Source organism: Trichomonas vaginalis, chromosome I, assembly GCF_026262505.1.
Source record: "Trichomonas vaginalis G3 chromosome I, whole genome shotgun sequence".
Lineage (NCBI taxonomy): Eukaryota > Parabasalia > Trichomonadida > Trichomonadidae > Trichomonas > Trichomonas vaginalis.
Genome location: NC_067203.1, coordinates 9,872,141 through 9,896,772, shown reverse-complemented (window position 1 = coordinate 9,896,772; position 24,632 = coordinate 9,872,141). Strand labels below are relative to the sequence as shown.

The following is a 24,632-nucleotide window of genomic DNA, read 5'->3' as shown; positions in this document are numbered from 1 at the left end:
AATTTGCTTAAAACCCACTAGTCACTGAGAAAAATTATGAAATGTCTCCTCTAAATGCCGAAAGTTAACCTCAACAAGAGCTCCAAGAGGAAGGAAGGAGATTTTAAGAGGAGAAAGAGCACTCTCGGCAGGGGAAAGCATCAGCATCTTAGCCACACTAAAATTGATTTTAGAACAGCTAAGATTAAATTATTAAGAGATGCAAGATTCGAAAATACAGAAGTTGTCAGCGAAGGTCCAACAATTGAGCAGCTAAATAACCTTCTTAACATGGCAAATCATGATACAGAAAAGAAAATCATTCAAGGATTTTCCGGAATCCAAAATATCATTACAAAATCGCCAGGGTTGTTCGTACAGAACTCAGGAACAATCATTTCTGCAATTATGAGGAAATTTAATTCTTCTTCTGAAGAAGTTCGAAAATCAACCCAAAATCTTCTGCAAACTATCTTCAACCGTTTCAACGATATCATGCTTCCATCAGTTCCAATCATTTGCAGATACATTGCAGTTTTTTCTGTTGCAAATAGCGAAATTAGCAAAAATTTATCTGCCTTGCTTCTAGAAAAAGTCTCAACACTGCATAATTTACAACCTATATATCCTTTATTCCAAATATTCCCGCAGTTAATTAAGTCATCACCTAATCCAAAAGTTTTTATTCAAATGATTAAGCCAATGACAAAGATTATTCACATTTTCGGTTCTAAAAAGAAATATTTACCCTCAGATTACCCACAACCACTCAACTTCCCAATGCTTTTTACACGTGATAACGCTACATTTTCAAAAAGATTCTCAAGTAGCTGTATTTTGACTCAAGACATACTTGCCACCATCGAAGACTTAATTACAGAGCTTATTAATATCTTACCAAAGATTCAATACGATGAAGGACACGGTGCATTAATCGAAATATGTCGTTTCTTAACAGAACTCAATCTTTTGAACCATATTGACCAAATCAAACCATTTGTTGACTTCGTTATCGCATGTGGATGGCCATTTGAGAAAGTTAGCGCTCAAAGAAACACAATTGTCGCAGAATTTTTGGCAATTGATCCAGAACAAATAGATAACGTTCGCTCATTCCTTAAGGATTATCCTGGATCAGGTACTTTGCTTGCAATCGTTGGTGGAGAACCAACATCAAATTGTCTTGATGATGTTGACCCTCTTTCGCTTTGCAACATCAAGATATCTCGAGAAATGCAGCCTATTGCATTCACCCAACTCATAAATTATTATATTAACGAGGAACATCCGTCAAAGAAAGTTCTTTCCAAATTGATCGAAATTGAGAACAAGCCAGAAAATTACCAAACAGACTTGTTCAATTTAATTGAGAAGAAATTGGTCAGAAAAGTTCCAATCCAAGTCGAACAAAAAGAAGAAGAACAACCACCAAAAGAAGAGAAACAGCAAGAAGAAACTAAAAATGTCGAAGAAAACAAAGAAAACAAAATTAAATTTACTGTTGAAACAGCACAAGAAGAAACAGTTGAAGAGGAAGAAGAGGAGATGAACGAAGAGCAAATAAGACAATTAGTAGTCTCAGAGAAAGAAAAAGAGAGACAAAATTACATTGTTATGCTTATTGCTTCTTGCAACAACTTTGAGAAGGACTTCTTCATGAAATTAGTCGATTTATTGACAAAGAAAGAATCTGATGATACTTATTTTGTTCCTTTGAATGTCGCTGAGTCAATCGCACAAGCAATTGGAACAGGAAGAAGATCTAAACTCAATTTCATTATTTCATTCCTTTATTCACTCGGAACTAAACGTCCTGAACTCCGAAAAGTCATTACAAGAGCAATGGAGTTCATGATCGGATATGCCCGTGATGCTGATGAAAAGAAATTGCTGACAAAGCTTGATTTAGCAACTTGGCAACTCAAGTAATTTTATTTTTATTATTTTTATTATATAAAATAGAGATTAATTTTTTAATTTAATATTTTTCTAGGCAATAAAGCTCTTATTCTGTCATCAAAATATAATTTTTCATGATGGACAAGATAGTACAATGTTTACCTTATAAAAAATTATTATATTTCAAAGCTTGTGTTTTATCTATATATCCTAGCAAATATAGTATACAACGATGTGATAATAATTAGAATGGAGTTCTATTTTGGAAAAATGAAATTATGACTAAAAATTTAGTCGAAATGATTACAAAAATTCAGATTATTGCCCCTGCACTATATAATTGACACTTATAGTATGTATCAAGTAATTAGGAACATATATATCTTTTAAATTTCAAATAAAAATTGATTTTCTGGATATTCCTCAGAATGAGGAAATTCTCTCAATTATTAGCATTTATGAAAATGATGATCGAGATCTCAATTGATAGAGATGTGTCTATTTGCATTAAGATTAATCATTTCGCTCTGCTATAATAAAAATAGGGCGTATACTAGTACTCTGAATTTTTAAAGGAAATGTGTTAAAGTATGTATTAGATTTTTGTATTCCCTTAATGGATATAGAAAAATAATTTTTTGGTTTATTTCTATGCTTGAGTATTGGATGATTGTACTAATTGTTTGAAATTAATATCGTATCTGGAGTATATTAACGCCAAATATCAACAAATAAAAAATTTGATATAAAATATAAACAATTTTTACGCAATATCTATTGACCGATCTTTGATTCTAAGTCGTCAAGCCTTTTGGTAACAAACAAAATACTTTTATTAATAGTCGAGATTCGATCAGACATGTTTTCCAGTTTAGAAGTGATCATTTCTAGATGTTCTCGAAGTTCTCTTTCTTGCTCATATGGTTTGTTCATAAATGACTGTTGATAGGAATTGATATCATGATTGGAGTTGTTGTCATGCATTTTTGAAAAATTTGACTCATCGGAACTTTTAGTATTATTATCTGAGACTTGATGAACTCCCGTTGGCTTCAATAATGGAGGTATATGCTTGAAATCTAGAGTTGGAGTTTCGATTAATTGATTTGGATAGGGCACAAAATTTCCAAACGTTCCTTCTATATGTGCGTCTGAAGAATTTTGCCCAGTTATCATTTTTCATTGATCATTCATTTGATGGCAAAAAGTGGTGACCAAAAATTCCCACAATTCAAAAAATAATTGTGAGTATATTACTAATGAGTAGGCATAGTACAACAATTCTGTTTAAGAGTGGAAAAGCCAAACAAAAAATATATTTTCAACGGTATATTGTAAAGTTCATAAAAACATGTCAGAAACTTTTCGGAATAATTATTTGGAAAAAAATACATCCCAAGTCTTATAAATATTTTTGTTTAAGAATTTAATGAGTTTAGTTCGCCACTGAGTTCAAGCTGGAAGGAAAGGATCTCATAGATGGCACCTGCGTGATGTTGAAGATATAAAACAATATTATTGGCAAATTGAGAATTTTATTATCCTTTTTTGTTGTAGGAAAATTCATTTTTGGTCAATGGAAATAGGTTCATTATATACTCTGTGCAGTATATAGGCATTGTGCTATAGGGAGTTTCTTATCAAATTAATCAGATGACTAGCTGTGCTCACCTAATGCTCACTATAGATTGAGAGTTCATTCAAAATTAAGAATCGGCTGCACTTATGATATAAAAATAGATTATATAGTGATGTAGAGATCGTGAATTGCACAATATATTCCAAGTATGGTGAAATATTTTGTTATTTACGAAAATTCAATTAAATGCAGAAGAAAATTGTATATTTTAAATCCAATTGCAAACTTATTGTATAAATCTTTATTGATTTTGCTGCTTTTAAAATGGATAATGTCTTTTCTTGTTCATTTTTGATCAATTCTCCAAATTTTGCATTTTATTACAATAACAGTAATTTATCTGATAAATCACGCATTGCACCCATCTTTTAATTGCTCAGCAAGTTTTGTAATGGTATTTAATCCTAAATTCAAATAAATTTAGACAAAAAATTGATGAACAGACAAAAATCTGTGAAAATAATACTAATTTCAAATTGATTAAACAGTAAATTTATAATTCTCCTAGTAATTTCAGAATCAAAGAAAAAATAATCTTATATCCGGACAACATGTCCATGAAAAGCAGCTGAATAAGTAAAAAAATTAATGAAGCAAAGATACAATTGCTGATTTAATATTTTTTTTCCATGCAAAAAAAAATTTACCATCTGATTTTGATGCTAAGCAAAATAAGCGGTTCAGACGAAATTAAGTCAATCACTAATACGTTAAACATACTAATTAATGCAGATGAGTCAAAATTCCGCGAATGCTCCAGAAAACTTCAAGGCTTTCTAAAAAATAATATTATCCTCCATCTATCGGCGCGTAGCGCCGATAGATGATATATATAGTGATTGTCTGTTGCTGAAACATAAAATGATTAAGAATCAAAAATCATTTCTAAAAATGTATTTTTTTAAGACTTATTTTTGATAGTTTTCACTCAAAAATTTTCATCATATTTGAAATAATATCATATTCTTAATCTGAGCTATTTGATTGGCGCAAAGCGCCAATCAAATAGCGAAGAAAATGACTTTTCAAAATATTTATTAATAATTTATTATCAAAAGTCAAAAATCAATTAGAGATTATTATGTTACAACAAATTATGAATCGTAATTCGTTAAAATAATTTTGCCGAACAAACAACTAAAGTTGTTCTCAAAATTTTATTAGCGGCGCGAAGCGCCACTTCGAAAACGATAGGCAAAAAGTGTCTGAAAAATTGAGAGAAATGCTACATTTTCATTTCACATTTTCATCATTTCTTAACCAGACTTTTCAATCAAACTTCTAATGCATCACATTGAACTAATGACTTATTGGAGTGCCAGTGTACTTTAAAAGATTCTTAATATGTTCATGTAGTTTCAATTTAATTTTAAAAATTCTAAAATTTTAGATTTTAATCTCTAGCAAGTTCTTTGTTATCATATACTTAATTAGTCTTTAGCTTTACAGCTCCTAAATATCATTATAAATTACAAAATTTCGAATTTAATACTCAAATCAATATCTATGATCGCATCGATATCAAATTACTAAATAAAACTATTAGATTTTCAAATATATTACAATTTTTTGATATAGCTTAGACCTATTCTTCATTTGTGAACCAAATTTCAGCTCCAATTTTGTCAATTATCACGCCAATCTAATATCTTACCCAAGTGTATTCATTTCACAACAAATTCTTAATAAATTCTTTGCTTTCAATATTTCATTTGAAAAATTTCTAAAATCTCAAATTGTTCTCTAAATTACTTCGATTTAGCTAAAAGTCTATCTTATACTTTACATAATAATCTTTAAAATATAATATTAATCACTCACAATTAAATTTATTTGTATAAACTCATTTCCTATAATCATAATATATTTATTTTGCCGAAGTTGGCTAGGCTTGCCCAAAGGGCAAGCCTAGCCAACTGAGTCCCGAAATTATATTATATCAAATTTGATTTCTTACCTAAAGAATTGTTGCATGTTTATACATTCACCCTACAGATTATTACACTTTATTTAATTCATTCTGACAAAAAGCTTCATGACATGCTTGTTGATATTAAGCAGATTATTAGGATTCTCGACTATTTTTGCTTCCATACACCGAACTATCAAATTTCAAATTAATCTCGCTGTGTTTTCAAATGGAAGCATCCTTGGTGCAATCATTATTCGAAAATACAATATAAAATGGAATTATCCATATTTTCAACAGTATTCTATGGGAAAACTTTTTCAAATTTTTCCAGAAGATATAAATCTTCGATATGTGTTAAATGATGATGTTGATTCATTACTAGATGGATTAAATACAAATAATTGTATGAAACTATTACATTTTGCAGCAAAAGTTGGTTCATTAGAATGTTTTAAAGAAATACTCAAGTATTGCGACCTAAAAGATATTGAAATTGCCAACCTTTCTGAAGAAATTCTTAGGGAGGCCTTTATTGGAGGAAACATTTCTATAATTTCCATTTGCATTAATTATTTGGACATAGATCCAGATAACAAATGCATTGAAAGTGCTGTTTCAACTCACCATAACGATATTGTTTCCTTTTTCTGTGAAAAGTATCCTTCACTAAGCTATTCATGGGAAAGCTGTATCAGTTCCCTCAATTTTGAGATGTTTTTCAAAAAATTGTCAGCAAGAAATTCTAATGAAGCAATATTTTTAATAGCCAAAGTTAATATTCCAATTCTTACTGATTATTTTTTAATACAAGACATCAATTTGGATATCAAAAACTCCAAAAATGAAACTTTACTGATGCATTGCGCAATTCATGGAAATTTTGAATTGGCTAAGCAATTAATTAATAGAGGAGTAAACGTAAATGCGAAATGTGATGATCAAATAAATGCACTAATGTTTTCGGCAATGAATAATACATATAAAGTAGCACGTGTGCTTTTATCTTGTAGTAATATAGATTTATATGATACAGCGTCTGATGGAGCCAATGCATTAACTTTATGCGCGTATTTCAATTCTCCAGATGTAGCAAAAGTTTTGATTAGTTCAGGATTTGATGTAAACAGACCAGCAATCCATGGATATACACCAATTGCAATCGCTGCAATGAAAAATTCATACAAAACTGCTAAAGTACTGATTAAAGCAAACTGTGATATAGAAAGAGTCTTCGATAACGGATTTGATTCATTAACTCTCGCCAAAATATACAATTCAAAAGATGTTGAAGTTTTATTGAATCATTGCTATTATCATCGCTATGGTGGCTGCGGTAGTAATATAAATAGAGGATGTCTCATAGTTTAAATTGAAAAAAAAGTCTGAAAATTATAAAAATTAACTATCATTTCTATTTCAAAATAAAGAAATATATAAACTTCGAATCTACTAAACACTCAATCTATCCTTCAAATGTCGATATGAACTTTTGTTTATGTCATGATTGTTATCATATTCAGTATACAATAATGATTTTTTTTTCAATTTTCAAAAATAAAAAGTGACAGATAATCAGTTTAGAATTTTTTTAATTAATAAAAAAATGAGTTCTCCTGCTCTTGATAGACAGATACAGGAGTTTCAATTCCGAATCCAACAGAAGCTTAAATTACAGGATGAAGAAATTAATCGATTATCAGATCATTTAGTAAACATTAAATCAAAAATCATCGAAACACAGAAGAATTGTTCTAAAATCAATGATCAAATAGAGCAAGTTAAAGAATATCAGGCATCTCTTGTCGAAAAACGAAAAATTGACTACGAATCAAAATTATCACAAATTCATGTTAGTCATCTGCAAGATGTTCAACAATTACAAGAATTCCAAGCTGCTCAAGTTGCTGAATTGCAAAAGGAATTTCAAGAATGCTTGGATAAAGTCGGCATTCAAAGCAAAGAAAAATCTTCAGAAGAGAATGCAGCTATTGAAAATGAATTAGATAACGTTAGAACTCTTCTTCAAAGTCTACAGGAAGCTCTCGAGGAAGCAAAAACTCAAAGAGAAGATGCTTCGAGTGGAACATTTGATCAAGTAGCTGATGTTGATCGTGGTGTCATTGATGAGCTTAGAGAAACACTAGTAATACGAACTGAAGATAGAATGCGCAACTTACGTAGTTCAAAGGCGAAATTACAGCAATGTATTAATTTAATAGAAGATCTTGATCGCAAACATGAACTCTCAGTTCAACAAAGGCGTCAAAAACTATCAGATTGTCAAAAGGAATACGAAGAAACAAAGCGCCAGCTCAGCGAAGAACGAAATGCGCAAAGAGCAGATGAACAACAAAGACTTCGAGAAGTAACACTTAAAAACAAGAGATTACAAAGACTTAAAAAGAGACGTGAAGCAGATCATACGTCAAACCTCAGACAGACAGCTCTAGAAGCAGATTTAGTTCGTGGAGCTGGGGGAATTAAATTAAATACTTATCTCCCAGAAAATAACTTAAGCGAAAGAGAAAAACTTAACCAGGAACTGGCGAATAGAAAGAGAGACTTGAAACAGAAAGAAAAACTACTTTTCGAAGCTAGAGAAGAGAATGATAGCTTGAAGAGCGAAATCGGAAAATTGAAACACATCATTCGCTTTGGATAAGATAAGATATGGTGGTTTGCTGTTTTTTTATATCACCAAATCGGAATTTATTGTTATTTTTTTATATTTTGTTAATAATAATTGTAAACATATAAGATGTTTTGTACTTAAATTCGACCAATATTTGGATAATTGCCATTCAACTCTATTAATATGCAGCAGTATAATTGCGACTATTTTCCAATGAGTATCAGAGATGAAACTATATATTATCTAACTATTATGTGCGTGATTCTTGTTAAAATAAGTAACATATAGAGTACCCGAAATAAGTTGTAGACGCCGAAATAAGTTGTAGACGGAGGATTTGTTAAAGCCAAATGATTGTAAACAGCATAAAGTATCATAATACATGCCAAATTCATGTTTTAGCAAAAAACCTTCAATATCATATCAAGATTTGCAAAAAAAATCTTTAAATACTAATAAAACTAGTTTATCACATTAATTTAACTAAGGATCAATCTTTATTAATTTACAAATCCATTTTAAGATGGAATAAAATTTAATAATTTTAATTTTTGTGCTTATGTAGGTATAATTTAATATTCCTTTTTGTAATTAATTCGCTAAATATGCTTTGATACCTAGTTTAAGTACTTCTTGCAGTTATTAACCAAGAAAAAATTTGCATTTGTATGAATGACTAGAGATGCATGAGTTTACAGCTCTGGCTCATTCATAAACCTTGGATGCATATGCATCAGGAATGGAAAACTGGATGGAACAGGAGTGACAATCTTCGTAAATGAACGAAGGAAACCAACAATTCTTTGCAATCAGCTGAACCGTCATTGCTAACAAAGTAATTGAGTCAGTGATAATGATACTGGTGGTGCTCAACCGCAGACCTCGACACAGATGAAAAATGAATAATTTTAAACGGCAATAAAAATATTAAACGGCTATATTTAGAATTTCTTTAATTCCTTATTAAAACATATTGTTAATTACTAATAAAGCAATTTTTCTTATTTTCATCAACTTTCAATTTTTGATTAAATATTTACTTCTCAAATAGGATTTTGATATATTAATTATGCTAAAATAGGTCTATAGACTTTGCCATTTATAATACTACAATATATTATATTAAAATCTATATTTAAAGTTAAGATTGCATTGAGATCACACAAAATTGGATAGTATCTCAGAATATCAAATCAATATGTTCTTGCCAATATAGGCAACATATTCTCTCATTAAAGTCCTTATCCAAACCCTCTGTATAAAGATGTCTACAGCTTTTTTCGTTGTCTACAACTTATTTCGGGTACTCTAAATAAAATGTTTACTTTTGAAATTTCTTATATCTCAAATTGTGATTCATATTTTGATCAATGAGTTTCTAATATATAACTTCCTTATTTAGATGATATTGTTGTGTTTTCGGGTGTTAGTTTATTCACATAAAATTAAAAATGAAAGTCTGAACTTTGTTGATATGATCATTGTTGTATTAACAAATTCTTGATAAGAATTGAAAATTGGTATTTTTATTGCGTTATTTTCAGTCGCGAAGCATGTTAAAAGCAATTGCTATTATACTAGTTGTAATATCATACTAAAAACAAGTTGCAAATTCATGTATATACATGTACATTATAGGTTCATACTCAAAGTCTTTCTTGATTATGGGCATAATCAGACCTATCAAATTGCTAACTATTCACAAAATCACTTTCGATTGTCTCTATTGATGTATTTTCCGTATTTTTACGACAAAAAGGAAAAAAATAATAAATAAAAAATAAAAATTAGGACTCGGCTTTCAATAATAAGAACTTCATGGCCATATCCCTGTATATGTTATGTTGAATGAACTTTCTATTCAAATTTATTTGCATTGAATAACAAGGAAACTGCTTATTTTGTCTTGTTTGAATTAAGGATTTCTACTATTTCTTTGTTATTATTGATGGATGCTATATTAAGAGGGGTCAATCCATATTTGTCTTTAGCATTGATATCTGCACCATTTGAAATAAGAATTTCTGTAGTTTCTTTGTTATTATTCATGGCTGCCTGATGAAGAGGGGTCAATCCATATTTGTTTTCAGCATTGATATCTGCACCATTTGAAATAAAGTATTCTAAAAGTAATGAAATATGGAAATTCGGAGAATAAACAAAACATGTGTTAATGTCATTTGTTTGATCCAAGTATACTAAAAATGATTGAAGATTACTGTATTTAGAGCACAATTCTATATCAATTTTTATGTTGTGTTCATTCGTCAAAAATGTGACAAAATCAATATTGTGTGATATTATAGCATATTCCATGCATTCATTATCTGGCTTTTGTACTTTCAAGCATTCATTCATAATGTCTGGATTTCCACCCAAAAACGAATAACGAAGACAATCTGGAGTGATTTCTGATTGAAATTTCGTTCTTAAAAACTTAAAACAATCAACAGATCCATGATAACAACATAATTCAAGTAACGAAAGACCTTTATATGCATATGGATATAAATCACTTTTTAATTTTTGATTTTTATCAAATCCTTCTCCTTCTGTAAAATTTATCAATGATATTTTGTCATCATCCATAATAGATCTGTGAATTGTCTTTTGTTCGTGAATATCAGATGAATAACGAGAATCTTCAAAATCGTTAAAAAATTTTCTCCCATTTTCATTCAATACTATATTGTATTCTTTGTAGAAAAGGTAATTAAAAACTTTTGTGATTTGGTTGACCTGAATTAGATGGTATTCGTCAACAATTTGTTTGGCTATTGCTAAATATGACTTCATGAAGCGGTTGTTATAAACTGAAAGTTCGGATATATCATTGATAATCACATCAGGCGGAATTTTATAAGAGTCAATCAGGTTTTGTTTGATTTTTTTGAAAATTGCGTTTAATTTTTCTTCGTCATTTGTTTTCAGCCTGTACAAAGCATTGTAGACATCATTATATCCTGTAAAAATCTCCATCAATTTGTCATAATGAGTTTGGTTAGTTTCTCCCTTGGACATCAACCAAAAATTTTAGATGTCGTAATTTTACATAGCGTTTCCAAATTTTTCGGGTTCAAAAATTGCTGACGGGTTCAGATGCCGATCTAATGATAAATTTTCAAATGCACACGAAAACAATAAAATCCCTTTGAGCCATTTTGGTTATCGGCTACTTTATTTTTGACACAATGGCAAAAAATTTTTAATGTAAAAAACCTCCAATTCTCACAAATGAGTACGATAGAATTTACAAATCCCCTCAAAACCCAATTTGAACCCGTCAGATAATTTGAACCCTCCCATTTTGGAAACGTTAAATTTCGAATTTCTGAGAGCAACTTGGCAATGAACGAGTGTATATTGTTCCTTGTTCGCTGGTAATTTTATTGATGATGTGGTGATTTTGAGTCTGTTTTTAGGGAATTTACTCATCACATCTTAATTAGGATTTTTTTGATCATTATTTTCAAAGCTATTAAGGATATTATCTGTTTTTTCTTTGTTCTAGGATCAGGGAATTGAAGGAAATATCAAGAATAGTATAAACTTAATTTATTAGCATGATATTATTTCTTCAAATTTATTATAACCTAATGAGAGTTATTAATGTTGCTCTGTAGCATTTGTTACCGAAGCATGTCAATCAAATATATTAGTAGAAATTGAACTTTTCAATAAATTAAAAAAAATATTTCGAGAATAAAAATATATATAATTTACAAGTTAAATTGATCAAGATTAGTTGATAATGAAGAAATTCCGAGCTCTTTGCACATTGCTTCTTGTTCTTGGAGTTCTCTTCTTCTCTTAATATCCTTCTTCTTCTGAGCAATCCATTTATTCCTCTGTTGAAGCAACTCTTGTTCAGCTTCTCCTAATTCCTTTCTAAACTCTTTAACATCATCTCTAGCCATTTCTAATCGTTGTGTGAGCTTCTCTAAACTGTAAGCTTCACTCTTTGTACTCTGTTTATATTCATCAACTGTTTGCTGAACTTCGACACCTGGTTTTCTTCTAACTTGAGCACATAGCTCTGTATATCTTGACTCTTCTTCTTTGATTTTATCTTGCAAATCCGCAACTTGTTTTGTCTTTTCGACTAAAGTTGCTTGCAATTCTTGATATCTCTTGAGAGCTTCAAATCTCTGGGGATCTGATGATTCCAATAATGTCCATCTATGAATATTAATAGGGATCTTAAGTTCTTCTTCCATTGCAGCTCTTTCAGCCTTCAATTGCAACAATTCTTTCTGCAAGAAATGGATTTCATCTCTCTTTTCTTTCAATTGAATATCGAATTGAGAAAGATTTGTTAATTGATCTTGGCTGTCTTGAATTTGGCGTCTTATTCTTGATACATCTTGTTCTTTGAGGTTGAAATCTTTCTCTCCTCTTCTTAATTGGTTCCTCAAGATGTCTAATTTCTGGCCAACTTCCTTGATTTCTAATTCTCTTTTTACATTTTCATTTGACATGTAATCTCTTTCCTTCTTTACATCTGCCAATTTCTTCTGTTCAATGCCGAGTTGAATTTCAGCATCTTTGATGGCTTTCTCGAGTTTGGAGATTTCACCTTCATGAGATGAAATTGATCTCTGTGATGTTGTTGTCTTGATTTGGATTGCTGTTAGTTGTGCTCTTAATTTTTGATCCTTTTCAATAACATCGTTCAAAGATTTCTTATCTTTGATCTTTTCAGCTTCTTTACGTCTTATATCATCTTTATGCTGGTCAATAGCGTTCTTCATTCTTGTGAATTCATGATCCAATTGTTCTATTTCTGCTCTTACATCCTTAACTTTCTTTGAAGCACTTTCTCTTTCACTTCTTACTTGTTCATACAATGTTTGTTGTTGTCTGACTTTTTTGTCGGCTTCAACAATCTCTTTATTCTTCATTTGCACTTTGTTGTCAATGTCTTTTAAGATGTCTTGTGCATGAAGATATTGTGATGTTGCTTGTGATAATTCTTCTGAATATCTTTCTCTGTCTTTTTCAATGGAAAAGATTTTCTTTTGTGTTTCTTGGAGATGCGATTTAATGATGGCGATTTCGCATTCGATATTTGATGATTGGTTCTTGTACATCTGAAGAACAGTTTCTGCTTTACTGAGCTTCTGTTTCTCTGTTTGATCTTTCTTTATCTTTGAGTTTTCTTCGCGATTTGCTGTATCAATTTGTTTTCGCGTGAATTCGCATTTTCTTCTCAATTCATCTAGTTGTGCTTGTGAATTGTTGATATCGATCTTCACTGCATCTGCTTCTTTTCTTAATGCTCCAAATTGATCTTGCAATGCTTGTTTTCTGATTTCAACGTTTTCTCTTTCTTGTTCTTTCTTTTGACAGACTTGTTGAAGTTGGTCTGTTTCCTTTTGCTTCTGGTTGAGTATTTCACGGCTATCTGATATTTCTTTCTCAAGAGAGGTGATGATTCCTTGTAATGATTCTAAATCTTTTTGTAATTTTGTGCATTTGTCAGCCATATCTTGTTTTTCAACCTTAGCACTTTCGAAACGACGCTTGAGATCTTGGACTTTCTTTGTAAGATTCCTGGATTCTTCTTGTTTGGCTTGAACTTCTGCACTTCGATCTTTTGTTTTTTGTCTGGCTTCTTGAAGACGAACTCTTGTAGCATCACGATCTCTTTCAAGCATCATAAGTGTCTGTCTCTCTTTCTGCTCTTCAAGACGTTTAGCAGCGACCATATCTTCAATACGTTTTAAGTCGTTAAGCGTTTCTTCGATTTCACGATCCTTTTGTTCTAATTTCTCGCTTGTTTGCTTGTTGTTTTCTTGATACTGAGGTATTTGCTGTGTTAATTCATCATGTTCTTTCTTTAATTCTGATCTTCTGTTTTTGAGTTGTTTTAAGTAGTCTTTCTTACTTCTTTCTGCAGCAACACACTCTTCAAGCTTGTTTTCAAGCTCTGTAATCCTACTAGAAACGATTTGATTTTGCTCCATCGCTGCACGTAATGATTCTTTCGATTGATTTAACGCATTCTGCTTCTTATCACGATCATCATTAAGATTCGCGATAGATTTAGAGTCTTCTTCTGCTAACTTCGAGACAGTTTTAACTTTCGAATTATTACCAGTGATTTCTGATTCTAAAACTCTGCATTTTTCGATGTATCTTGCTTGGTTTGTCATAGATTTCTGTAAGATTCCGAAAAGTTTTGCATATTCGTGACGATAAGTTTCAAGTGGTGAATCTTGAGGAATTTCGTGATTCAATTCATGAAAATCGTGTTGAAGGTCTGTAAATGTAGTTTGACTGAACTCAGCAAGATGCTGCTGAGCATCAGTGATTGAAGAAGATTTATCACTCATATTTCAATAAACGAATTTTTTTCTTTCAATTTGATTTTCTAAAAATTTATACCCATAATCCATGAAAACATACTATTTATTGCATAAGGAATCATTTTTACATTCAAAATTTTTGATTTTCTTCAGTCCATACTCATTTTATTTGAAATCTTGAACAAATCTCGTATTGTTTACTTATATTTTAATTATCTGCCCAATGGGTAGTAATTTGGAAATAGAATTAATCCGAAAATATGACATTAAATATCATTATAAAAAAAATCAATAATTCATTCCTACAAATAATAACAAACAATGGATGAAATATGTTTCTTTACAATTAAAACATACACGTAATAGATTTCTTTTACTCCAGATTAAAATGTAAAATAAATATGCTCTAATTATACCGCAATGATAAAATGAAGCAATTGTAATATATTTCTAGCCCATATATTATTGTAATTGTTTTGTATAAAAAAATATCGGATATGAAAATTGGAAGGATTGATAATTTTCCAATAAAAGTTATTTGGAGTTATCAAACATTTGATCTTAATTAGGAACTGCACTTGAAGATGCGCGTGTTGCTTTTTCTGGTTGCTGAGTTTTGTGAACGCGCTTCCTAACGATTTTCTTAAATGCAGCAACTCTTTCCTTTTGAGCTCTCTCTTCAGCGTGCTTTTTTATGGCTCTTTCTCTTTCTATTTCTTGTTCAAGGGCTTTAGCTTTAGCTTTTTCTGTTGCATCACTAGCAACAAAGTTAATGCGTTCAATTTGTGGAAATCCTTCGTCAAAATCGCCTCTTCCACGAGTTGAGTCTGTATAAACAACAGATTTCTTTGTCATTATGAAATTCAGGGGGTGTTTCTTTACAGCCCCCAAACAAACCAAACATAGTAAAAATATAAATGATTTATTTATAAAACAAACATGATAATGTGTGGTTAATCAAAATAGCGCCTAGCCAAGCAGAAATCTCTTGATGATTGGATCTGATGATTTCATTTTACAAGTGGATATATTGTGCCATTATGTGGTGTAAGAACTGATTGGAGATCTAATCCCAATTCGCTTCTACCATGGCTAATGTATTTAGTTTTAGAAGATTCGGTGAAGGAAAGAGGAATAGAAAATACGGCAGTATCCTGATTTTCATCACGCTTTAGACTGACATTTGATAAATCAGTTGGGCCCAACGTTGGGTCGTAGTTGAAAAAATGAAAATTCTTTGGTTCGCGTTCGATATATTCCATAGTAATACCTGCAGTTGCTTCCCTATCGGCGCATAAATGGTGCTCCCTACGCCAAGCCATTAATTCAGCAACCTCTGCATCAGAACGATTCATCTTTATTTCTTAACGTACGCTTTAGTTAGAAAGATGATGTCTTCAAATCTAATAATATTATGAAAAATCGAATGTAATATCCATAGGACTAATAGGGGATGCGATTTTGATGGAAAATTTCAATAATTTTGATAAATTTTAGATAAATTTCTGGAATTTTGGAAAATAAGCAATGTAAAAAAGTAATACTAAGATATACATTTTTAAATTTCATTCTATCACATGATTTCTTATTGATTGTTTTAATTTTCAATGTAAATTGTTTACAAAATCTCAGAAAAGTCTCAATTTTTTTTCACTTTTTATGTTTGTTCTCTTCTTCTTATTTACCAAGAATATTAGAAGTGAAGAACAGAGCAACGAGACAGAAGTAAACTATGATAATGATAAGTCTCTCTTCCAGCCTCCAGTTCTTTCAGATTTCATTACAGCTCGCCAATCCAGAAATTTAACAGTTAAAGGCCAAAAAGAGTTAGAGCCAATCGTTGGAAGATACTTCAGAAAACCGCTTGTTAACCTTCTCCAAGGTGTACAGCCATCAGTCCTCAATTTCCGCAGATTATACTTCACAAATTTCGATGGTATGATATTAAAGGGCGAGTCAAACTGCCTCGCTAAGTTCCCAGATATCATGATTGTCGATTGTACATTCAAGGCTGCTAATCAGCACCCAATCCATATCAATGGACCTGCTTACAAGGATGAAGCGTTTGACCCAGATGCAAGTGTTGGTAATGTAAAAGATTAGAGTGGTTTGTTTTACTAAATTGTGGTTATTATAAAAAATTTCGTTTCCATAGTTTGAAAATTGAATTTTTTGGAATACATATTTCTAGTCACCATTGTGCATCAAGCAATTTAGTCAAGCCTTTTCCCATACTTAATAAAAATTTTGAGATATTACTCTCGATTTTTTCATCGATTTGATTTTGCTTCTCAGTATTATGTTTATGTCTATTCTTAGATGGAGTAAATCTTTCTCCACAGGAAATAAAAGCTATCGAAAAAGATAAATTTTTATCAAATTTACTTTTAAAGATTTATCATAACAAAGTTAATCGAATACTTTATTATCAAATAAACAAATCAATTGCATATATTATGTGCTATAAATTCACTAACAATGGTAAGCAAGAACATTATTGAGTTCAATGCAGCAATAGCGATATTAACTATACTGGCCGGTCTTATATTTATTAGTTTTTCCTAAAGTTCTGGACGATTTTGCATAACTTTTGCCATTTTTGCATTAAATTCAGCATTTCGCTGTTTATACTTATTGATATCAACTTTATAAATGTTAATAATGCGTATTACAACGGCTGCAAGGAATAGTGATAAAATTGTGAAGAATAAAAGCCAATAAGGATGATCATAGCACCAATCTTTCATTTTCACTATTAATGGCTTATTTGCGATTTCTTCGTTTTTCCTTGTGATTTCCATAAGTTTTTTAACAGCATTATTGTATTCTTCATCTTCTTGTTTTTTAATTTGTTTGTTAATCCTGTCTAGCATTTCTTGTGGGGTTTCATCTGGTTTTTGAGTTGCCATTTCGAATATTTCATGTGCTTTTTTAAATAACGAAATAAAACTTGAGCCTTTAGTAGTTATTTGAGCAAAAGCTTCATCCATATCATCCTCTTCTTCATCACTTTCTTGTTTTGTGTTATTTTGTTTAGTCATTAGTTGCAAAAAATCGTTTTGCAAATTACGATAAGCTAAAGCTAATCCCCAATCTTCTTTTAATTCGTATATGTCACATATATTTCCTAAAGATAATGCAGCCCATCGTAATTCAAAGTTCGAATCGGGATTAATTGCAACAATTTTTTCAGAATCCGTTATTACTTGCTTGTATTTTTCAATAGCATAATCTAAATCGCCTTTCTTCTGTAAAACTTCTCCCATTCTAAATAAACCTTGAATTCCATCTGTTGTTGCAATTTTATCTCCAGCTTCTAACATTCTTGTTACTTTTTTGATTAAATTTTACAAAGATTTTAGCTCTAAAACCATCTCAAACACTTTTAACTGTGATTTTTACAAGCATGCAAATGATCGCATAACCTAAGAAAGTAATAGAACCCTTTCAGCATCTTAAAATCATTTAGTACCTTCTGTATTAATATCATTTGGTTTGAAGCTATATATATCAAGTACATAATCAGAATGTTTTATATAGACTTGTTAGTAGTAATATATATTATCCATTAAAAGCACATAGGCAACATTATTCTTTGATATTTTTATGTTGCTGACTATTTTAAGCTAGTCTTAATACAATAAACCACATTGATAATAGTATAGCATTTGAATCATCATATTCATGTTATAAGTTAAACAATTATATCGTTTATTTATATCTTGCTTTGACTGTCTCTATAACTGATTATTAAAACTGACATTAGTATTTCTGTTATAATTTATAACTCTTAGATCTTAAAAATGAGTTAAAGAACGATAAATTTAAATCACAAATCATTTCCATTATAATTCTTACCACATTTATATTTTTACAGTTAGAAAATGATTGTATGAATGTTGCTACAATATACCAATATCGAAATTATATATCAAAATTTGCCATAAATCATGCGTATTCCTGGCCGTTCGACTATTATTCACTATTTATATGCCATATGTATCATAATTCTACTTTGATGGTTAATCATTCCTATGAATATTGTACATCGCTCTCTTCAGCATGATACCATTATTCAAGGAATGTGTATATTAAACAACGCAAACAATGGTCGTCCAGCACTGGCTGTTGCCCAAGGGTCAACTTTGCATATAATGGATCCTGTAAATCTTGAAATTTTAGATTCGTATCCGTTTAAAACACCAATAGCATTAATCACGGCATTTTCCGGTAGAAATCCAGAAATATTCATATTACTTCGAAATTTAAACTGGTTTATCTTTCAATTACCTGAATTAACAAAATACGAGTCAATAACTAAACAAGGATTAATTTTAGCAACGAGAAGAATTCTTCCTATCTCATCACCATTCGAACTAGGATCAACTGGAAGCAATCCGAGAATAACTGAATCAATTCGATTAAAAGAAAAGCAGTTTGCTTATGCTACACATCCTGATTACATCGCACTCAGCATCTTTTCAGGCTTAATTCACATCATACCACGTAATAAACCAATGTTTGCAGTTCCAGTTACATATACGAACATTGTTGACCTTGCATTCATGGGTCCAACAGTTGTTTCAGCACGTCTTGCAATACTTACAGATTCTAAAACAAATAATCGTGAATTACATGTTTGTAAAATAGTTGGTACTGAATTACTTGAAGAATTTGATTTACCGCTTCCACCTGATGCTTATTCGATTATTCCATTGCATCCAGAAGTCGAAGCTTCTCTTATGATTTCAACCAGTGATGGAATTCATCGAATTACAGCACCAATTGGTCTTCCATTAAAATGTGAACATCTTTCGACATTCGTTTCTACAATATCAATATCGGCAACACATCTCATTGACGATTTATATCTCATTCTTGATGCAGAAGGCTGCATTTGCGCTGCATCTTTTCCAGTTGAAGGAAGACCTCGAATGGAGAGGCTTTTACAGACAAAAGCAGTTGCAGGATCAATCATATATATGAATAATTCTATAATTGTTTCCTCTCCTTTCACTGATTTAATTTCATATAGTTTTGATCGCGACGAATCATCATGTCGCATGGAAATACAAGCGACATTCCCTATTTCAGGACCAGTACGAAGTATATCAATCAATGATGACAGTATTTATATCTCAAATGATTCAATCAGATTATTTGAGAAGACAATTCAATGCAGAACAGCTTTTAAGATGGACATAGGTAATTGTCTCTCATTATTCTCTTCAAATCAATATATTTGCCTATCATATCTTAATTCATCAGTTATTTTATCTGTTGATGACAAAGGATTTGAAATGGCCAACCCAGAACACTTTATTTCCAATAAAAACACGGTCTTCTTCGGCGAATCAAAGTCTGGTCCAATACAAGTCACAAATAAAGAAGTTTCAATTCTCTCTCAAAATTCAATGTCATTCAATTTTGAGATAACAGCGGCTTGTTGTCAAAATGATGTTTGTATATTATGTTATGGCAAAGAGTTTGTTGCAATTGAAATCCCTTCTTTCAAGCAATTGCATTACAAAGAAGTTGACTCCCAGATATTGTTAGTTTACACTGATAGCGCTGAAACATGTATATTGACAATGTCCAAAAATTTGACAATTTACGATGATTTCTTTAATGTCACTTTTTCAACAAATCTTGACACTATTTATGGATTTACTTCCATAGAAATGATGAAGAACAAGAACAACGAGAATTCTGTTTATTTAGGAACAACAGAAGGAAAACTTGTTGTTGTAAATAACAGAGGAGTTTCTTTCGAATCCATTGGTGAAAATTCAGTTGTTTTGAAACCAAATCTTTCACAAGGTGGTTTTGTTTGCAGTGGAAAACCACCTACACTGATCAGTTCAAAAGAAAGAGTTTTCCTTGGAACAGATCCATGCACAGACATTGTTTGTGTCGGAGATAATTTTGTTTCATTGAATAGAAATGAACTGAAACTGTTAAATTCAGAAAGTCCAAGTGGTTCATCGAAACCAATCTTGACAATTGATAATATCGTGAATTCTGCTATTATGCATGAAGATAAAACGATGATTCCTATTTATGTTGTTAGAATTGGCGATACAACAATCAAAACATATAAAAACATGAAAGAAAATGAAGAATTCGTTGCTCTTCATTCTATTTCATTGATGGAAGTGATAAAAGTTGGTGAAAAAGAGTATTTGCTTGTGGGAACAGATGACAACGATGTTTTCTTATTAGATTCATCTTTGTCATTAGTTTGCAAGCGAACAATGGAAAGTTTGCCAACAGCTGCTTGTTTTGTAATGGATTTCATCATTATTGCAAATAGAACTTATATTGAACAGTTCACTTTAAAGGAAAATGGAAGTGATAGTGAGTTAGAAAGGATAGCAACTGCAAGATCATTTGCATTGACAACAGCTTTGAATGTTTGCTATAACAGATTTGTTGTTGTCGCTGATTCCAATCAAAGTATTTCTATCTTGGATTGTACAAGGAGATTGGCTGAAACACATAGAATTTCATATTGCCATGGAGTATCTACAATAGGTGTAAGTAATAATGGACAGTTTATTTTCGCTGCTGATTACAACTCTGTGATACATATCTATGGTTTATATGAATTTGGTGTTTTGGAGCCAATTGGAGTTTTCCAGACTGATTCAAGAGTGATATCATTCGCAAAGTTTGGTAAAAATGCTTTGTACGGAACGGAAGGTGGAGGAATCGGATTGTTCACTATGAGAGATGACTTCATGGAAGTAAAGAGAGTATCTCAGAGAATTGATGATGCAGGATTAACATTTATCGATAACAGAATTCCTGATGTGAATTTCTTGTGGCCACAGCAGGATTGCATTATTGATGCTGATAATATTTTGATCGCTTTGAATATGCCTGACATACTTGAAGCCGCTGGAACTACAAAAGAGAGGATTAAAGGTCTTCTCAAACAAATTTCATAAAATATAATATGTTTATTTTTTATTATGAAACAAAGCGTATCTTATTTTTTATATGAGACAATATTCTCTTTGATGACATGGAGTTTTTTGTTATTTCTGTATTAATTTCGATATTTCATTTCTCAATCTTTGCCAATAGATTTTAAAAACCATGTGTTTATGGTCAATTCATAATTAAAAATAAAAATCACTCACAACGGTTGAGAAACCTTTGAGAAAATATTGAACGTTTTGAAATTATGAGTTTTTGGATAATTTTTGACAAAAAAATAATTGCCCTCTATTGTCTTCACTAAATCTAGCATTCTTTTGAAATAATGAAGATGATCTTCATCGAACTTTACAAATAAAAATTTAGATGTTTTATCTGCTAGCATTAGCTCCGATTTTTGCTCGTAGCGAAGAATGCCCAAACTTTTCATCAAATTGCGAAACATGCCTCGGATTAGGAAAAGATAAAAGCTGCGGCTGGTGTTCAGATTCAAACTCTTGTCTTGTCGGAACATCTGATGGACCAACAAATGCGACATGTACTATATGGACTTTTAAATTCGATATGAAATGCCATATTGAATCACAAGAACCTTTACCAATGGGCGCAAGAATTGGATTGGCTGTATTTGCAGCTCTTGTTGCTCTTATTACTGCAGTCTTCTGGATTTGCATATTCCCACATTGTTCCAACCAAAAGAAGGTAGATAAGACTCAAACTCAAGAGGAAGATGACGAATAATCTACTCATATCTGTTTTCTTACTGTATTTATTTATTATATTTTTATCTGTTCAAAAATTCTAAAGAATATTAAAGATCTTTATTCTATTGTCAACATTTAAATCAATATATTAAATTTTTTTCGAATTAAAGTAAAATTGCATCAAAATGTTTGCCGGTAGTATATAGGAAGTGTATGATTATATATTTAGTAAAGAAAAACAGTAATTTTTTACAAAAATTATTTCGATTTGGAAAAATAAAATACAATTTTAAAAAATGGATTAGTTGCCTTCTGAGTTTTGTAAATCTTGAAGTTCTGTCTTAAGAAGATAAATTTCCATTTTCAAACTTTCAAGCTGAGCTTTTTGATTTCTTGTATATGCTGATTTGAGACTGTCTAATTGTGTACGTATCTTCTCTAGTATCTTTTCGTCTTCGTCTTTTGAAACGTATATCGAATTTTGAGATAAAATGCTACTTTTGAGATCTGCGTTAAGAGTCTTTGTTTTTGTTATATTTTCGTCTATTTCTTTATGTAATTGTTTGACTTTTGAAGGTAAATTTGACAAACTTTCATCTTGAGCAAGAACTCCTGAAGATTTGAGTTCATTAGTATCTAAAAACGCACCAATTCTTGGTAATTTTTCTTTTCTGGATATACTTTCTAAAATTGTTAATTGCTTTTCGAGAATGGATGTATCTCCTATAGCACCAAGTTCAGAAATAAGTTTCATGTTCTTATTCTGAAGTTCATATTTCTTTACTTCAAGATCATGAAGTGGATCTTGGGCATCTTGGAATTCAAGCTGATCTAAGCTTTTTTGCTGACTTACTGGGCTTGAAAATGATTTGTTTCCGGATTTGGTTGGAGTGTATTGCAAATTGTTCGAGTAACGTTCTTTTTTGCTTGTTGTGCTCATTATTTTTTATTTTTATATTCAATTTACAAAAGTCACTTTTTTGTTGTAATAAACTTCCACTTCCAAAATAGAGACAATCTATATGTATACATTCTAAGAGTTATCGTATCAATGTTTATAGCTTTATAAGGCGACGCGCAATGCTACCTTCAAAGAATCTGAGCAAAAAATCGAAAAATGAAAAATCAGAAAAGAAACCAGATCGTATTAATACCTTCATTTATAGCGGTACATATATTTATGATATAAGAAACAAATCTATTCCAAAAAAGAAATGGTGGATTTTTATGTCACTTCATTTTCATGGTTCTGAAATTGTGTAATGAACTGACACGTGTCGGCATTCTTACAGAATGTGGACCACTAAATATAATGATAAATGGCCGAACAATCAAAACAAAGAAGTCTTCAGCTGTCTGTTTTTCAGATTTAATTAAAGAAAAATGCATTATTAATAAAATAATGATTTCATATGAAACAAATCTAATTTTAAGATGTGAAGATTCAATTGACATAGTTTCAAAGTTTTTAGAAACAGGAAAACTCGAATTTCAAGAAGATGAAGATCATTTTCATGATATATTTGAAATCGGAAAGCATTTCAAAAATCAAATATTGATACAAGTTTATAGCGATTATGTTAAATTAGATAAATCTATTACATTAGAAAACGTTTTTAAGAAATATGAAATTTCAGTTTTAGAAAATGATAAAGCAACAGAAAACGAATGCATAGAATTCATCTCATCCCATTTATATTGTTTAGATTGCAATGATATCATTGAATATTTTGCTAAAAACGATTATGAATTTTGTGAAAGAATATTGAAATCGAAACAATTAAAGATCGAAAACGAAGATAAGTTATCTTTATTACTTTTAGAAATCTGCAAGAGAAACAATTCATTATTTGATTTGTTTAGATATATCAAATTATCATTTTGTTCACGTGATATATATGACGAAATATATAACTTTTCTATTGAACATTCATTTGAATCAGTTCTTCTTGCGATATATAACGAAACATTAAAGAATTATCATTCAAATATAAGAGAAAAGATTGAAATCTCAAATCAACCTATTTCATCATTCGAAAAACATTTAATTAAAAATATATTTGCAATATCAAATCAATATAATGCATCGTTTGAAAAGCCTTTAATTAAAAATAAAATTTCGATGTCAACTAATTCAATTTGGAATTATTAATTTGCAAAAGCTTCTGAAATAATTAAAATGGAGTTCACAGCTTCATCTGTTGGATGTGGAACTGGTTTATCAAATATAAATTCTTATAGAAATAATTTTAATTTCTATACTTCAGATTCTCCTAATTCATGGATAAGAGCTGATCTAAAAGGATATAAATTAAGACCAATATCTTACATTCTTCAATCAACACGTGTAGAAACTGATTCTCATTTTTTGAGAAGATGGAAGTTAGAAGGAATCAAAGAAAATGGAACAACTGTGATATTAGATAATGATAAATATTATGCGTTTAATCGAAGAGAAATCAAAGAATTTCCACTTCAAACAAACGACTATTTTGTATCTTTCAAATTAACTCAAACAGGAAAGAATTCAAGCGATGCTAACTTTTTACAAATTAAAGTTTTTGATTTCAAAGGTGAATTAACAAAAATGTAATAAATATATTTTTACTCCACTGAT

General features: G+C 30.6%; 15 protein-coding genes across 15 annotated transcripts; 8 read left to right on the top strand and 7 right to left on the bottom strand.

The window, feature by feature from the left end:
• Positions 1-27: 27 nt before the first annotated feature.
• TVAGG3_0960220 (testis-expressed protein 10 family) lies at positions 28-1,983 on the top strand (the record flags this gene model as incomplete). Its single annotated transcript, XM_001319639.2, has 1 exon — positions 55-1,908. The coding sequence occupies one exon, from the start codon at positions 55-57 to the stop codon at positions 1,906-1,908; it is 1,854 nt and encodes a 617-aa protein (XP_001319674.1).
• Positions 1,984-2,559: 576 nt separating this feature from the next.
• On the bottom strand, positions 2,560-3,059 carry TVAGG3_0960210 (uncharacterized protein; the record flags this gene model as incomplete). Its single annotated transcript, XM_001319640.1, has 1 exon — positions 2,653-2,862. One exon carries the CDS (start codon positions 2,860-2,862, stop codon positions 2,653-2,655), a length of 210 nt encoding a protein of 69 aa, XP_001319675.1.
• A 2,775-nt stretch (positions 3,060-5,834) lies between these two features.
• Positions 5,835-6,797, top strand: TVAGG3_0960200 (spectrin binding; the record flags this gene model as incomplete). The annotated part of the gene is made up of 1 exon (XM_001319641.1): positions 5,835-6,797. One exon carries the CDS (start codon positions 5,835-5,837, stop codon positions 6,795-6,797), a length of 963 nt encoding a protein of 320 aa, XP_001319676.1.
• A 214-nt stretch (positions 6,798-7,011) lies between these two features.
• Positions 7,012-8,139, top strand: TVAGG3_0960190 (uncharacterized protein; the record flags this gene model as incomplete). The annotated part of the gene is made up of 1 exon (XM_001319642.1): positions 7,033-8,091. One exon carries the CDS (start codon positions 7,033-7,035, stop codon positions 8,089-8,091), a length of 1,059 nt encoding a protein of 352 aa, XP_001319677.1.
• Positions 8,140-9,794: 1,655 nt separating this feature from the next.
• On the bottom strand, positions 9,795-11,093 carry TVAGG3_0960180 (protein kinase protein; the record flags this gene model as incomplete). The annotated part of the gene is made up of 1 exon (XM_001319643.1): positions 9,958-11,082. One exon carries the CDS (start codon positions 11,080-11,082, stop codon positions 9,958-9,960), a length of 1,125 nt encoding a protein of 374 aa, XP_001319678.1.
• Positions 11,094-11,780: 687 nt separating this feature from the next.
• TVAGG3_0960170 (cilia- and flagella-associated protein 58-related family) lies at positions 11,781-14,396 on the bottom strand (the record flags this gene model as incomplete). The annotated part of the gene is made up of 1 exon (XM_001319644.1): positions 11,781-14,396. One exon carries the CDS (start codon positions 14,394-14,396, stop codon positions 11,781-11,783), a length of 2,616 nt encoding a protein of 871 aa, XP_001319679.1.
• A 534-nt stretch (positions 14,397-14,930) lies between these two features.
• On the bottom strand, positions 14,931-15,224 carry TVAGG3_0960160 (uncharacterized protein; the record flags this gene model as incomplete). The annotated part of the gene is made up of 1 exon (XM_001319645.1): positions 14,931-15,224. One exon carries the CDS (start codon positions 15,222-15,224, stop codon positions 14,931-14,933), a length of 294 nt encoding a protein of 97 aa, XP_001319680.1.
• A 155-nt stretch (positions 15,225-15,379) lies between these two features.
• TVAGG3_0960150 (uncharacterized protein) lies at positions 15,380-15,724 on the bottom strand (the record flags this gene model as incomplete). The annotated part of the gene is made up of 1 exon (XM_001319646.1): positions 15,380-15,724. One exon carries the CDS (start codon positions 15,722-15,724, stop codon positions 15,380-15,382), a length of 345 nt encoding a protein of 114 aa, XP_001319681.1.
• Positions 15,725-16,028: 304 nt separating this feature from the next.
• Positions 16,029-16,642, top strand: TVAGG3_0960140 (uncharacterized protein; the record flags this gene model as incomplete). Its single annotated transcript, XM_001319647.2, has 1 exon — positions 16,029-16,472. The coding sequence occupies one exon, from the start codon at positions 16,029-16,031 to the stop codon at positions 16,470-16,472; it is 444 nt and encodes a 147-aa protein (XP_001319682.1).
• A 186-nt stretch (positions 16,643-16,828) lies between these two features.
• On the bottom strand, positions 16,829-17,697 carry TVAGG3_0960130 (tetratricopeptide repeat domain domain-containing protein; the record flags this gene model as incomplete). The annotated part of the gene is made up of 1 exon (XM_001319648.1): positions 16,931-17,692. One exon carries the CDS (start codon positions 17,690-17,692, stop codon positions 16,931-16,933), a length of 762 nt encoding a protein of 253 aa, XP_001319683.1.
• A 498-nt stretch (positions 17,698-18,195) lies between these two features.
• Positions 18,196-21,517, top strand: TVAGG3_0960120 (DNA repair/RNA processing CPSF family; the record flags this gene model as incomplete). Its single annotated transcript, XM_001319649.1, has 1 exon — positions 18,404-21,319. One exon carries the CDS (start codon positions 18,404-18,406, stop codon positions 21,317-21,319), a length of 2,916 nt encoding a protein of 971 aa, XP_001319684.1.
• Positions 21,518-21,677: 160 nt separating this feature from the next.
• On the top strand, positions 21,678-22,052 carry TVAGG3_0960110 (uncharacterized protein; the record flags this gene model as incomplete). The annotated part of the gene is made up of 1 exon (XM_001319650.1): positions 21,678-22,052. One exon carries the CDS (start codon positions 21,678-21,680, stop codon positions 22,050-22,052), a length of 375 nt encoding a protein of 124 aa, XP_001319685.1.
• Positions 22,053-22,316: 264 nt separating this feature from the next.
• On the bottom strand, positions 22,317-22,955 carry TVAGG3_0960100 (uncharacterized protein; the record flags this gene model as incomplete). The annotated part of the gene is made up of 1 exon (XM_001319651.1): positions 22,317-22,955. One exon carries the CDS (start codon positions 22,953-22,955, stop codon positions 22,317-22,319), a length of 639 nt encoding a protein of 212 aa, XP_001319686.1.
• A 303-nt stretch (positions 22,956-23,258) lies between these two features.
• Positions 23,259-24,167, top strand: TVAGG3_0960080 (spectrin binding; the record flags this gene model as incomplete). Its single annotated transcript, XM_001319652.1, has 1 exon — positions 23,259-24,167. The coding sequence occupies one exon, from the start codon at positions 23,259-23,261 to the stop codon at positions 24,165-24,167; it is 909 nt and encodes a 302-aa protein (XP_001319687.1).
• Positions 24,168-24,194: 27 nt separating this feature from the next.
• On the top strand, positions 24,195-24,608 carry TVAGG3_0960090 (BTB and C-terminal Kelch family; the record flags this gene model as incomplete). Its single annotated transcript, XM_001319653.1, has 1 exon — positions 24,195-24,608. One exon carries the CDS (start codon positions 24,195-24,197, stop codon positions 24,606-24,608), a length of 414 nt encoding a protein of 137 aa, XP_001319688.1.
• Positions 24,609-24,632: the final 24 nt, after the last annotated feature.